The 15,229-nt window shown below is 43.7% G+C and overlaps 1 protein-coding gene across 1 annotated transcript in view; it reads left to right on the forward strand.

The window, feature by feature from the left end:
• The first annotated feature begins 10,828 nt into the window (after nt 1-10,828).
• Nucleotides 10,829-15,229, forward strand: part of slc25a12 (solute carrier family 25 member 12) — a 100,370-nt gene continuing 95,969 nt past the window's right edge. Inside the window, exons 1-2 of the mRNA XM_060920091.1 lie at nt 10,829-10,863; nt 14,073-14,126. Coding sequence (XP_060776074.1) covers nt 10,852-10,863; nt 14,073-14,126 — 66 coding nt within the window. The 5' untranslated portion in view covers nt 10,829-10,851. The remainder of the gene's footprint in view (nt 10,864-14,072; nt 14,127-15,229) is intronic.

A 15,229-nucleotide genomic window follows, 5' to 3' on the forward strand; every position in this document is an offset into this window, starting at 1 on the left:
TTCATGATATTCTAATTATATGACCAGCACTTGTAGAAAGCATTATGGTGGTATAGAACAGAATACAACAAAAATAATATACATATTCTGTATAGAGGCGTCATGATGGTGTAGTGGTTAGCACTGTCGCCTCACAACAAGAAGGTTCTGGGTTCAGCCCAGTGGCCGGCGAGGGCCTTTCTGTGTGGAGTTTGCATGTTCTCCCCATGTCTGCATGGGTTTCCTCCGGGTGCTCTGATTTCCCCCACAGTCCAAAGACATGCAGATTAGGCTAACTGGTAGCTCTAATTGCCCTTTTCCACTACCCTTTTTCAGCTCACTTCAGCTCACTTCAGCCCGACACGGCTCGCATTTCGACTACCTCAGAGCAGCACGACTCAGCTCGCTTCAGCCTTACTCAGCACCCAAAACTCGCATGGTTTTGGAGTGGGGCTGAAGCAAGCCAAACCGAGCCGAGTGGGGCTAGGGGCGTGAGGAGACACTCCCCTGTGCACTGATTGGTGAGGAGGAGTGTCCTCACATGCCCACACACGCCCTGCGAGCACGCTGGGAACCACCATCTGTAAACACCGTAAACCCGGAAGAAGAAGAATTACGAATTACGAGAATTTCTGAAGCCTTATGCGCCTCGCCTCATCTATACGCTCTTGCCAGTATCTGTTGGCGTTGTCGGTGACAACAAGCCACAGCACCAAGACCAGCAACACTAACGACTCCATGTCCTCCATGTTTATTGTTTACTATCCGGGTCGTGAGACTACCGCTTAAAAGGTCACTGATGTCACTGTTTGCGCCGCCTAACGACATCACGTGACATCCACCCACTTTTGCTAACTCCACCCAATGTGTCCACCCACTTCCAGCCAGCACGGTTCAGCGCAGTTGTAGTCGAAATGCAACCCCAACAGCCCCACTCAGCTCGACTCAGCCCAACTCAGCACCACACGGCTCAGCTCAACTCAGCCACGCTGGTAGTGGAAAAACGGCATAAATTGACCGTAGGTGTGAATGTGAGTGTGAATGGCTGTTTGTTTCTATGTATCAGCCCTGCGATGATCTGGTGACTTGTCTAGGGTGTACCCCGCCTCTCGCCTATAGTCATCTGGGATAGGCTCCAGCTTGCCCGCCACCCTGCACAGGCTAAGCAGTTATGGATAATGGATGGATGAATTCTGTATAGAGTAGGATCATCAGTTTCAATAAGATAATAGAATATATTATAAGAGAAAATAAGGGAATTTGACAGAATAGAGTAGAATGGAATGCATTATGATAGAATAGAATAGAATAGAAAGCATAGAATAGGATGATATATATTCTGTATAGAATTGAGATATCGCTCATATACACACCCTCACAAAGAGAGAGAGAGCCTGGGGTTTGGGCAAAGGATTTCTCACAGGTATGATGTAGTACGTTGCCATTCCAAGAAGCACTCCAGCCTTCACCATCTTCAAGTGCTGCTTGGACACATCTTCAGTGATGAACCCAGAGTCATAGGGTGCTCTGGGTCTTTAGTCAACAGAACCCTCACCCAGGTAACCCAGGCAGGGGGTGATTTGTGTCCAAGTGGTGCATTCACACACAGTGGTGCACTCTCCTCACATACCCCCTTCACTCCATTCCCATCACTTTCTCCAGTCTCATCAGTAAAAACGGCGAGTCAGCATACAAAGAGGAGGTGCGATGGCTATCTGACTGGTGCAGAGTCAACAACCTGTCTCTGAACGTGGACAAAACAAAAGAGACGGTTGTTGACTTCAGAAAAGTACGGCGTGACCACTCTCTGCTGTACACTGACGGCTCACTTGTGGAGAACGTCAAGAGCACCAAATTCCTTGGTGTTCTTTTTTTTTGATTGATTGATTGATTGATTGATTGATTGATTACTTTATTCTGAACAATAAAGAAGAAAGATATAAAAATAAAATTTTAAATAAAAAATACAATAATCAAGACATCATCATAAACAAACAGAATAGCGTAGCCACAAGGCAATAACATAACAATGTTCAGAAAGGATTAGGAAGAAGTAATAACTTATCCAATCCTAACCCTCTATACCACCGCTAATCAAATGTCACTTTCCACCATAATAAACTATATATACAAAAAAATACAAAAGCAATAAACAAAAAAGAAAACATACCAACATACCAAAACATACCGACATGGTATAATATCGACCAAATCAAATCATATATACACACATACAATACATATATACAGTACATACATATACACATACCTATAACTATACACTAAATACAAGAAGACCAGTCACAGACTTACTCTCAATTTCATCATCACCTATATAGTCTGCCTGTCCTCATTCTCATATATTTTTATTAACATGTTTTTATATAATTTTTTAAACAGTTTTATGTTGGTGCTATTTTTGAGTTCATTTTCCAGACCATTCCACAATTTCACCCCACAGACTGTTATGCACATACTTTTCATAGTTGTTCTAACATTTACTCTCTTAAAATTCATTTCCCCTCTCAGGTTATACCCACCCTGCCTTTCCATAAACGTATTTTGTACCTCACCCGGAAGAAGGTTATGTCTTGCTTTATACATAATTTGTGCAGTCTTGTGTTTAACCAGATCAGTGAATTTCAGAGTGTGTGCTTTTACGAATAATGCGTTTGTATGCTCAGGATATCCCGTATTATTGACAATTCTTATTGCTCTTTTTTGTAATGTGCATAACGGCTGCAGGTTAGATTTGTAGGTATTACCCCATATCTCCACACAGTAGCTCAGATATGCAAGTATGAGTGCATTATACAGAGTATGTAGTGATTTATAGTCCAGAATGTGTCTTGATTTCCCCAAAATTGCAGTAATCTTTGCTATTTTTGCTTTAACATGATTAATATGCAGTTTCCAGCAGACTTTATGATCAACAATCACACCCAGAAATTTTATTTCATAAACTCTTTCTATGGTTATGTTGTCAATTTTCAATTCAACTTGAGGATTCGACTTATATTTTCCGAATAACATAATCTTTGTTTTACTCAAATTCAATGACAATTTGTTTACATTAAACCACCTTTTTAATTTATTCATTTCGGTTGTGATTGTTTCCATAAGCTGCTGTGCATTGTCCCCGGCGCAAAAGATGTTTGTATCATCAGCAAATAAAATGCATTTCATTATACATGATACATTACATAAATCATTAATGTACAATATAAACAGCTTAGGACCTAAGACAGACCCTTGCGGTACTCCACATGTTATGGGCAAATAATCAGATGTGTGATCTCCAATTTTTACAAATTGTTGCTTGTTACTTAAGTAGCTCCTCACCCAGTCCAAACCAACCCCTCTGATACCATACATCTCTAATTTTTTGAATAGAATGTCGTGATTTATTGTGTCAAATGCTTTTTTTAGATCTATGAAAATTCCCATAACATGTTTTTTATTGTCTATACCATTTGTGATTTTCTCAGTAAGTTCCATTAATGCCAGGGTTGTTGATCTGTCTTTCCAGAATCCGTATTGACTGTCAGCTAAAAGTTTATATTTTTCAATGAAGTTGTCTAGTTTTGCTGTGAACAGTTTTTCGAGGATCTTGGAGAACTGAGAGAGTAAAGAAACTGGCCTGTAATTTGTGTAATGATGTCTATCTCCACATTTATATAAAGGTATAACTTTAGCTATTTTCATGTTGTTTGGAAATTTACCAGATTGAAAAGACATATTACATATGTGAGTAAATGGTTCTGCAATTTCTTCAATAACTTTTTTTATTAAACTCATATCAATATCATTCCAGTCAGTGGAGGTTTTACTTTCACTTCTCCTTACAATGTCTATGACCTCTTTTATGCCAACTGGACCAATGAATATAGATTTAGGATTTCTCTCCCATCGAGCAGCCTCCGCCCCTCCAGGTGTGTCTTTATCCTGAATCTTTTCTGCCAAATCTGGTCCCACATTTACAAAGAATCTATTAAAACCATTTACCACTTCTTCCATATTATTTATTGATCTGTCATTCTCAATATAATGTTCAGGGTAGCTTGTGTTTTTGTTTTTAGCTCTATTCCTAATAATACTATTTAGTACATTCCATAGCCCCTTCATGTTATTTTTATTACTATCTAATAATTTATTATAATATTCCTTCTTACATGTCCTTATAATGCTGGTTAATTTATTCTTGTATTTTTTATATCTAATTTCTGCCTCCAAAGTTCTTTTTTTTTTATGAATTGTCTATACAGCGTGTTCTTTTTTTTACAGGCATTTTTTTAATCCTTTGGTGATCCATGGACCATTTGCTTGTTTTTGTCCATCATTGTATTTCCTTACAGGACAGGTTTTATCATATAGTGTTTTAAAGATATTTAGGAATCCACTGTATGCTTTGTCAATATCTTCTTCCTCATATACGACTTTCCAGTTCTGTTTAAGTAATTCACTCTTAAGTGTCCTTATATTTTCTTCGGTTCTTATCCGTTTGTATTTCAGCTGATTCATATCCTTAGGTTTCCAGTAATTACAGTGATAGACAATAAATACAGGCAAATGGTCACTGATGTCATTATATAAAAGCCCACTTTCTGTATTATTTTCCATACTGTTTGTAAATATATTATCTATTAATGTGACACAATGAGAAGTAATTCTACTAGGTTTGGTGATTTTGGGGTATAAACCCATACTGTACATTGTATTTATGAAATCTTCTGTCATTTTATGCTTTTTTGGATTTAACAGATCAATATTATAATCCCCACAGATAAACACAGTCTTCTGCACTGAGTTAGAAAACATGTTTTCCATCCAGTTTTCAAATATATCGATACTTGATGCTGGAGTTCTGTACAAACAGCTCACAATTATATTTTTTACTTTTTCCATACAACCGGTGACCGGTTTGTCACCGGTTCTGTTCATAATTTTTATGGACAGAATTTCTAGGCGCAGCCAGGGGCCGGAAGGAATCCTGTTTGGGAACCACAGGATTTCATCTCTGCTTTTTGCGGATGATGTTGTCCTGTTGGCTTCTTCAAACCAGGACCTTCAGCATGCACTGGGGCGGTTTGCAGTCGAGTGTGAAGCGGCTGGGATGAGAATCAGCACCTCCAAGTCCGAGGCCATGGTTCTCGACCGGAAAAGGGTGGCTTGCCCTCTCCAGGTTGGTGGAGAAGTCCTGCCTCAAGTGGAGGAGTTTAAGTATCTCGGGATCTTGTTCACGAGTGAGGGAAGGATGGAGCGTGAGATCGACAGGCGGATCGGTGCAGCCTCCGCAGTGATGCGGTCGCTTTACCGGTCCGTCGTGGTGAAGAAGGAGCTGAGCCAAAAGGCGAAGCTCTCAATTTACCGGTCGATCTACGTTCCGACTCTCACCTATGGTCATGAGCTTTGGGTAATGACAGAAAGAACAAGATCGCGGATACAAGCGGCTGAAATGAATTTCCTTCGCAGGGTGGCTGGGCGCTCCCTTAGAGATAGGGTGAGAAGCACAGTCACTCGGGAGGAGCTCGGAGAAGAGCCGCTGCTCCTCCACATCGAGAGGAACCAGCTGAGGTGGCTCGGGCATCTTTTTCGGATGCCTCCTGGACGCCTCCCTGGGGAGGTGTTCCAGGCATGTCCCCCCGGGAGGAGGCCCCGGGGAAGACCCAGGACACGCTGGAGGGACTATGTCTCTCGGCTGGCCTGGGAACGCCTCGGTGTTCTTCCCGAGGAGCTGGCCGAGGTGTCTGGGGAAAGGGAAGTTTGGGCTTCCATGCTTAGACTGCTGCCTCCGCGACCCGGTCCTGGATAAGCGGAAAAAGACGAGACGAGACTTTTTCCATACAAATTTCCACTGTGATACATTCCACCAGATTATCAACAGCTGCTGTCATACTCTCCACCACCTTATACTTCAGTCCTTTGTCCACATATATTGCCACACCTCCTCCTCTCTTTTTCACTCTGCTTATATGATTTAGATCATAACCCTCCATCTCAAAGTCCACACCTCTGTCAGTGCTGATCCATGTCTCTGAAATTGCTATGATGTTGAATGGGTTCTTAAACTGTTTCAAATATTCTTTAATATTGTGGAAGTTGGCATATAGGCTTCTGCTATTGAAGTGGATGATTGATATGTTATGCTTTGATTGGAAAGTTGCGTTGTAGTGCTCATCTGTGTAATAACTGCAGCTGTTTTCTATATCATTGAGTAAATTGTTATCCGGATCAATATCATGTTCTATGTCCTGTATTTTATGTTCTGTATATACAAAGTTTTCTAGTCCTAATGTGTGTTTATTATCAGGAGTTGTCATGGCTGTAGTTTAAGGATACCTTGTTGTTGTACGTTTCGTTAATATTTGCTCAGCTCCTCCAGCTCCCGGATGACTAGTACTTTGGCTTGTTCTGGTGTTCCATTTAACTTGATGTATATTTTACAGTTTGAAGTCCATGTTGATTGTATTTTCTTCTGTTTTCTGAGTAAACGGGCCATTCTGGCAATGTCCGCATTTTTCTTTGTCAGGTGCTCATTGATGTAAACGTCTGATCCCTTCAGCCGTCTTCCCTGTTTCAGCAGTTCGTTTTTGTGTTTTCTATTTGTAAACCGAACTATTATTGCCGGTTTTGTCTTCTCGTTTCTCCTTGGGAGCGGGTGACAGGCCTCGATGTTCTCCCTGTCTAACTCAATTCCCTTTGAGCGGAGAAACGCCGCCACCTGTTGCTCCACCGATGCCGCGTCCTCCTCGCTTGGCTCCTCTCTGTTCCGCATCGCCACTGCCCGTGCATATGAACGAGGTTTCACTTCCAAGCCGGTGATTATGATGTCGTTCATTCTGGTATATTGCTCCAGATCGGCCACTCGGTTCTCCAGCAAGTTAATCCGCTTATCCTTCTCGGTGATTTTTAGCCTCAAGGCTTTAACTTCCTCCACCAGGCTCATGATGGTTTTCTGCTGTTGTCTAACAGCAGAAACCTCCTCCGTCAACATGTCGAGCGATCTTTTAATATCGTCGACCTCCTCAACCTGTGCCGTATTCTTTTTTGGTGGCATGTCGTCCCGTTATCATAACAACATGCCCACTGATAGCTTCTTAGCCCCTTTCAGCTTCTGAGCAATGCGAAGCGCAGGAAGAACAAGCGGGGCGGCAGCAGCGCGGCAGGAAAATCTGAGGCTTCAGCCGCGGCCCGGGCCCGCTCTCGCTCAGAGCCTGTTCCCGCGCAGCCTCTCAGCCCGCTCTCGCTCAGAGCCTGTGGTGACATACTTCTGGCGGAGAACCTCACCTCATCCCTCAACACCAGCTCCATAGCCAAGAAAGCCCAGCAGCATCTCTACTTCCTATGTAGGCTGAGGAAAACCCATCTCCCATTGCCCATCCTCACAGTATTCTACAGAGGGGCTATTGAGAGCATTCTAAGCAGCTGCATCACGGTTTGGTTTGGGAACTGCACTGTCTCGAATCACAAGACCCTACAACGGATAGTGAGGACAGTTGAGAAGATCAATGGAGTCTCTCTTCCTTCCATCACAAACATTTACACCACACGCTGCATCCGGAAAGCCACCAGCATTGTGGATGACCCCACACAATCTCTTCACCCTCTTGCCATCTGGGAAAAAAATTTACCGAAGCATTCGGGCCTTCACAGACAGGTTCTGTAACAGTTTCTTTCCACATGCCATCAGACTCCTCAACTCTGAGGGACTGGACTGATATACACATGGACTGTTGATCATACCACTCAGACTGCAGACCACTCAGTCTTTGCATAGTGAGCAATAGCGCACTAACACTTTTACAATGTTTACATTTATTTATTTTTACATATACTACCTCGGGCGGCACGGTGGTGTAGTGGTTAGCGCTGTCGCCTCACAGCAAGAAGGTCCTGGGTTCGAGCCCCAGGGCCGGCGAGGGCCTTTCTGTGTGGAGTTTGCATGTTCTCCCCGTGTCCGCGTGGGCTTCCTCTGGGTGCTCCGGTTTCCCCCACAGTCCAAAGACATGCAGGTTAGGTTAACTGGTGACTCTAAATTGACCGTAGGTGTGAATGTGAGTGTGAATGGTTGTCTGTGTCTATGTGTCAGCCCTGTGATGACCTGGCGACTTGTCCAGGGTGTACCCCGCCTTTCGCCCGTAGTCAGCTGGGATAGGCTCCAGCTTGCCTGCGACCCTGTAGAAGGATAAAGCGGCTAGAGATAATGAGATGAGATATACTACCTCAATACACGCACTCAACGTTCCGCACATTAACAGCAACAGGTACTGGTTGGCAATATACTCTCTGTGCTAGATGTGGTTTTTGCACCGTCCTTGTTGTCTGCACTTTCTGTTGTCGATGTTTGCACTTCATGTCGTGTGTAGTTTGTCTGCAATGTTTGCACTCACTGTACTCTTGCACTTTATGTTGTATTTGTAGATTTGTAGTCCTGTGATGTTTAATGTAGCACCACAGTCCCGGAGAAACATTGTTTTAACTGTGTGCTGTACCAACTGTATATGGTTGAAATGACAATAAAAAAGCCTTGACCTTGACCTACTACTGACTTCTGCTAGCCAAATTATGGGTTTGTGTTTGTGTGTGTGTTATTCTACTGAAGAGACAGTTATGATATGATGTGAGGGCCTCAGACTTGAAGCTGGTGTATCCATCCATCATCTGTAGCTGCTTATCCTGTCCTACAAGGTTGCAGGCAAGCTGGAGCCTATCCTAGCTGACTATAGGCGAGAGGCGGGGTACACCCTGGACAAGTCGCCAGGTAATCGGAGGGCTGACACATAGAGACAAACAACCATTCACACCTACAGTCAATTTAGAGTCACCAGTTAACCTAACCTGCATGTCTTTGGACTGTGGGGGAAACCGGAGCACCTGGAGGAAATCCACGCGGACACGGGGAGAACATGCAAACTCCACACAGAAAGGCCCTCACCGGCCACTGGGCTCGAACCCGGACCTTCTTGCTGTGAGGCGACAGTACTAACCACTACATCACTGTGCCGCCTGAAGCTGCTGTAATTTTCCCTAATTAAGTGCAGGGGGCATGATTATAATGACACACCCTTCATAGTGCACAAACTTCCATAATATTCCTTTATAAAGTGTAGAAGCTTTTTAATATCTGCTGTACCCAAATGACTCAATGTTGGACATTTAAAAAATCAAAGTCCTTCCCACGTCATGTGGCGCATAGGGTGGCGACGATCTCCGTTTCCATAGCCCTTGGCCTCTCGCCTATTACATAGCTAGGGTTACAGTGGGGGGCTAGTCCTCTGGTAACCACGAGAGTTTGACTTCTCACTCGCATCTAGAAATAGAATCAAAAAGAATTCTATTTTTTTATTATTATAGTGTGTTATTTTCTAAACTGTTGACTCTGAGAGAGCCCTGCACAAAAATTCCAATGAGTCTGAACTGTAGGTGTAATGGTTAGCACAGTCGCCTCACAGCAAGAAGGTTCTGGGTTCGAACCCAGCAGCCGGTGAGGGCCTTTCTGTGTGGAGTTTGCATGTTCTCCCCGTGTCCGCGTGGGTTTCCTCTGGGTGCTCCGGTTCCCCCCACAGTCCAAAGACATGCAGGTTAGGTTAATATGGGATGGCCTTGGGCTGAGGTGCCCTTGAGCGAGGCGCCTAACTCCTAACTGCTCCCCAGGCGCTGTTAGCATGGCTGCCCACTGCTCTGGGTATGTGTGTGTGCTCAATGCTCACGTGTGTGTGTTCACTGCTTCAGGTGGGTTAAATGCAGAGAGAAAATTTCACAAGTGTGTGATGAATAAAGTTGTGCTTTCTTCTTTCTCACAGTAAGAAGGTTCTGGGTTCGAACCCAGCAGCCGGCGAGGGCCTTTCTGTGTGGAGTTTGCATGTTCTCCCCGTGTGTTTCCCCCACAGTCCAAAGACATGCAGTTAGGTTAACATGGGACGGCCTTGGGCTGAAGTGCCCTTGAGCAAGGTACCTAACTCCTGACTGCTCCCCACTGCTCCGGGTGTGTGTTCACTGCTTCATTCTCATCTCATTATCTCTAGCCACTTTATCCTGTTCTGCAGGCAAGCTGAAGCCTATCCCAGCTGACTACGGGCGAAAGGCGGGGTACACCCTGGACAAGTCGCCAGGTCATCACAGGGCTGACACATAGGCACAGACAACCATTCACATTCAATTTAGAGTCACCAGTTAACCTAACCTGCATGCCGGCCACGGGGCTCGAACCCGGACCTTCTTGCTGCGAGGCGACAGTGCTAACCACTACACCACCGTGCCACCCCAGGGTTGTTCTTCTAAATACAAAAACCTTGACCTGTACTACAGCATAGCATTTTAGGTATGACCTAAATGTTGGACATTTAGTACCCTTTAAACATCTCATCTCATTATCTCTAGCCGCTTTATCCTTCTACAGGGTCGCAGGCAAGCTGGAGCCTATCCCAGCTGACTACGGGCGAAAGGCAGGGTACACCCTGGACAAGTCGCCAGGTCATCACAGGGCTGACACATAGGCACAGACAACCATTCACATTCAATTTAGAGTCACCAGTTAACCTAACCTGCATGCCGGCCACGGGGCTCGAACCCGGACCTTCTTGCTGTGAGGCGACAGCGCTAACCACTACACCACCGTGCCACCCCGGGGTTGTTCTTCTAAATACAAAAACCTTGACCTTGATCTGTACTACAGCATAGCATTTTAGGTATGACCTAAATGTTGGACATTTAGTACCCTTTAAACATTATCAAGGCAATACCCTGGATAGTGCACCTAGGTAGGGAGAATCGAGGCGTTTGATTGGTTCCTGATTTTTCACAGTGCTGGATGCTGAGAGCACTGCGCATGCGTCAACTTGCCAGTTTTGCCCGAGTGACGTCAGAAGGAGCATGGCGGCCAAGGTGACTCTGGCTTTACACACTCGGTTTATCAAGGAAAAAACGCGCTTTTCGTGCTGGTTTGCAAGTTGTTTTTCAGTTTTAGAGAGGAGCAGCTGTTGAGGTAGAGATTGAGGGTGTGAATGCTCCTCTGCTGGTGTTTGGTTTAGCTTCGGCTAGCTAGTTAGCATGTTTTCAGTTTTGCTTTGCTATTCTGTTAGCTGAGTAACGGGGAAAATACTGACAGCAAGATACCGGTATCATTTTACTCCTGCTACCTTCCATACATTAAGGGTTTTTATTTTGTACAATAAATTTAGACCATATTACTTTTTAATGTCCTAGCAAACCGCTTGTTTAAAGTGTCGTGGCTTGGTTTTAGTGAATATAAATATTGGCACTTCCACCAGCAGTGCTGTTGATGTAGAATGATGTATAGTACTGTATGTATGTCTGTACATGTGGGGGGTGTTTAGTTTAGTTTAGTTTTCTTTGTGGTGTTTTTAAATGTTAATCAAGTTACAGATGCATCCTAACAGAGCTTCACTATCCAGTTCAAGGTGCTTTCCTGAAGTTCATTCAGGTGCAGGAAGTGAAGTGCCCTTGGTGTGTTGCTGTAAGGGTAGGAATCCTACCCTCACTTGAAGGTTGAGTGCATGAGGTTAAAGTGCCATTCCACCACTGGATGTATTCTTTGGCATAAAATACAATATATTTTATGACAACATGACTAGACAGAGAAATCTTTTAGCTTCAAAATGATATATCAAACATAATTTTTTGACAACGACAAGTATATTAATTTTGCGACCAAAGTCACCTACCCTTTTAATTTCCGCGCGTGATGTCATTGGCAGGTTCCCCTTCTTGTGTACCACGTGACGTGGCACATATTATCAGCAATGGTGGATAGAACGCGATAAAAATAATACCAATAAATCTAGCTAATACCAATAAATCTAGCTAACTGAAAGGTATTAACTCAAAATTTTTCGCAATTTTTTTGGCCCCCATATACGAGGAGAAATGACTCTCTCACTTTGGGGGTTTCCTGGTCTAAAAATAGACCGACACGTGGTACACAAGAAGGGGAACCTGCCGATGACATCACGTTTCACTACCGCGCGGAAATTAAAAGGGTAGGTGACTTTGGTCGCAAAATTAATATACTTGTTGTCAAAAAAGTATGTTTGATATATCATTTTGAAGCTAAAAGATTTCTCTGTCTAGTCATGTTGTCATAAAATGTATTGTATTTTATTCCAAAGAATACATCCAATGGTGGAATGGCACTTTAAAGTGCATATCACGGGTCAATTCAGGGGCAAGATCAATGTCATTCTCCTATTTTATATTAAACTTTGGTCATATAAAAAGGAGAGGCAAACAAAAGAGTGTGCAAATATAGAGGTAGATATACTGTGCAATGTCTTTTAAAAAAAGGAGAGGCAAACAAACAAACAATGTGCAAACATAGATGTAGATATACGTGGACATTTCACAGTATATCTATGTTTGCACATTGTTTGCCTCTCCTTTTTTTTTTTTAAATGTTATCTTCTTTTTTCACTCTACCTTTTATATTTTGCATTCCATATGCACTTTATATTTTATATTTAATATTTTATATATATTTTTTTATATTGGTAAGCGTAGTTTGGTCGGGCAGTTGCAAAATAAGAATTTCATTACCCAATAATAAACCGCTGTGTCTGTTATTGTCTCATCTCATTATCTCTAGCCGCTTTATCCTGTTCTACAGGGTCACAGGCAAGCTGGAGCCTATCCCAGCTGACTACGGGCGAAAGGCGGGGTACACTCTGGACAAGTCGCCAGGTCATCACAGGGCTGACACATAGACACAGACAACCATTCGCACCTACGGTCAATTTAGAGCCACCAGTTAACCTAACCTGCATGTCTTTGGACTGTGGGGGAAACCGGAGCACCCGGAGGAAACCCACGCGGACACGGGGAGAACATGCAAACTCCGCACAGAAAGGCCCTCGCCGGCCACGGGGCTTGAACCCAGACCTTCTTGCTGTGAGGCGACAGCGCTAACCACTACACCACCGTGCTGCCCCTGTCTGTTATTGTGTATATGACAAACAAAAATCTTGAATATCGGTCACATCTTGTGCAATTTTTTTTACCTTGCGCAATACTAGAAAAATTCAGTTGAAATCGAGCCATTTGAGGCGAATTGGTCCGCCTCTGAAAAAACTTGGCATTTTGATTTCCCGGCAAACATTGATTTTCGTGACGTCGCGTGCGGGACGCCTTCTTCTGAATCCTACGCCAGCGCTGGTTTGTTTACGAGAAAACGACCTGGTGGTTTTCTGCAAATTTTTTCAACGTTATCGCGTAATTATTAAAATCGTTAACAGATGTATTGTAGGAGGGTGTAGCAACACCAATCTTGATGGGATTAGTACTCATCGTTTCCCAAAAGACCGGACAATGAGAGAGAAATGGGAGCGCTTGGTCTACACAGGCTATGCACTGAAACCGTGCAAAGCTCTCGCAGCCTGCTGGTGACATCCCTTGGGGTTTTTCCAGACGCGTTTTGTTATTTTATTTTTTCCTGCTGTAGTAGTAAGACCAGCTGTGATGTATGGATCGGAGACCGGACCCTTAACGAAGAGACAGGAGGCGGAGTTGAGGATGTTAAGGTTTGAGGTCGGACAGGATAAGGAACGAGCACAGAGGGACAGCACATGCGGAGAGCTTGGGAATGAAGCTAAGAGAGATGAGACTGAGATGGTCTGGGCACATCCTGAGAAGAGATGCAGAGCATGTTGGAAGGAGAATGTTGAGGATGGAGCTGCCAGGCACACGAAAACGAGGAAGGCCAAAGAGGAGATACGTGGATGTGGTGAGAGAGGACATGAAAGTGGTAGAGAAGGATGCTGAAGACAGGGAGCAATGGAGACGAAAGATCCGCTGTGGTGACCCCTAATCGGGAGCAGCCAAAAGATGATTTTTTTTCTGCTGTAGACAGACAGCTTTGTGTAAAATTACCCTTCTGGATGAGTGTGTAAAGGGAGATACTTTGATATATAAAAAAAAAAGACCCTGAATTGGTCCAGGATATGCACTTTAAGCAGTCAGGTGTTCAGTCAGTGGCTGTGTCCCAGTGACAGTCTGAAAGTAAAAGGTTTAACTCTGAACTGCGTAATGTTTGGACCGTTGGAACAGCCTCACTTAGAGCTGCACTCTTTGCTCTTTTTCAGGTGCAGTCAACCAAAAGGGCCGACCCCAACGAGCTCAAGCTCATCTTCCAAAAGGTAAGTCTCCGCATCTCCAATACCCATCATGTGTTTTAATGTCGTGTCACGTATTTTCTTATATTTGCCTTCTGGGTTTTTATATGGAACCTGGAAAGAGGTTCCGCAGCATTCGGTGCAGGACCACCAGGTTCTGTAACAGCTTTTTCCCTCCAGATCACCAGACTCCTGAACTCCAAATCTAAACTTCTATTTATACTTGAACAATTCCTAATTCCACAGGTCACTTTATACTATTGCATTTTATAATATTTTTGCTGCTGCATTATATAATTTAATTTAATACACTTCCTATTTAATTCCGTTCTGAGCCTAATTGCAATGAAATTTCGTTCAGTGTACACTTGTTGCATACTGAATGACAAGGTTATCTAAGGGTAGTATCTCACTGGGCTGTGACAAATTGTGAACGTCATTCGCGAGAGAGTTTCAAAAGTGTCTTGAAACATTCGCGAGGCTTCTCAATTTCCTCGCACGAGTCGCAAAGTGTCGCTCCTTCGTCGCTGAAATTTTGAACATGTTCAAAAAATTCGTGTGACACACTTTCTCTCAAAATAGCCGCAAATGTGTCGCAAAGCCGTCGCGAACCGTTCTCAAGTCAGTTTCCGTGAGGCTTCCTCTACTTCCCTGCCTGCCGAGGGAAAGCCGGGCTGGGACAGCCTGCGACTAGTTGGAGACACAATTGCGGTAAAATATGCGAATATCAATTCAGTGTGATTCCAAGTGAAAATTGTCGCTAATTCGCATATTTTTTTCGCAGTTGTTGTGTCTCCAACTAGTCGCCGGCTGTCGCAGCCCAGTGAGATACTGGCTTAAGTTTTCCACACTCAAACTTCTAACACAGTGTATAATAATGCCTTCGAGACCTTATGCAATACATTTAACGCACAAACTTAGTTAATCCTTGTGTTATAGACACGATGTAGGGCGCACTAACTTTTACTTTATATTCAGCAGATCTCCGTTCAATATCTCACGAATATTAGAGGATGTATAGACTCTTTTTCTGTTTGTAAACAAAGACGGTTGCACGCGCAGCTTGGCAACGGAAGTATGGCGGAGTTAAACAGCCTGTCAAGCTATGCAAGGGGATTATCAACAAA

This window comes from Neoarius graeffei, chromosome 4 (assembly GCF_027579695.1).
Source record: "Neoarius graeffei isolate fNeoGra1 chromosome 4, fNeoGra1.pri, whole genome shotgun sequence".
Taxonomy (NCBI): Eukaryota; Metazoa; Chordata; class Actinopteri; order Siluriformes; family Ariidae; genus Neoarius; species Neoarius graeffei.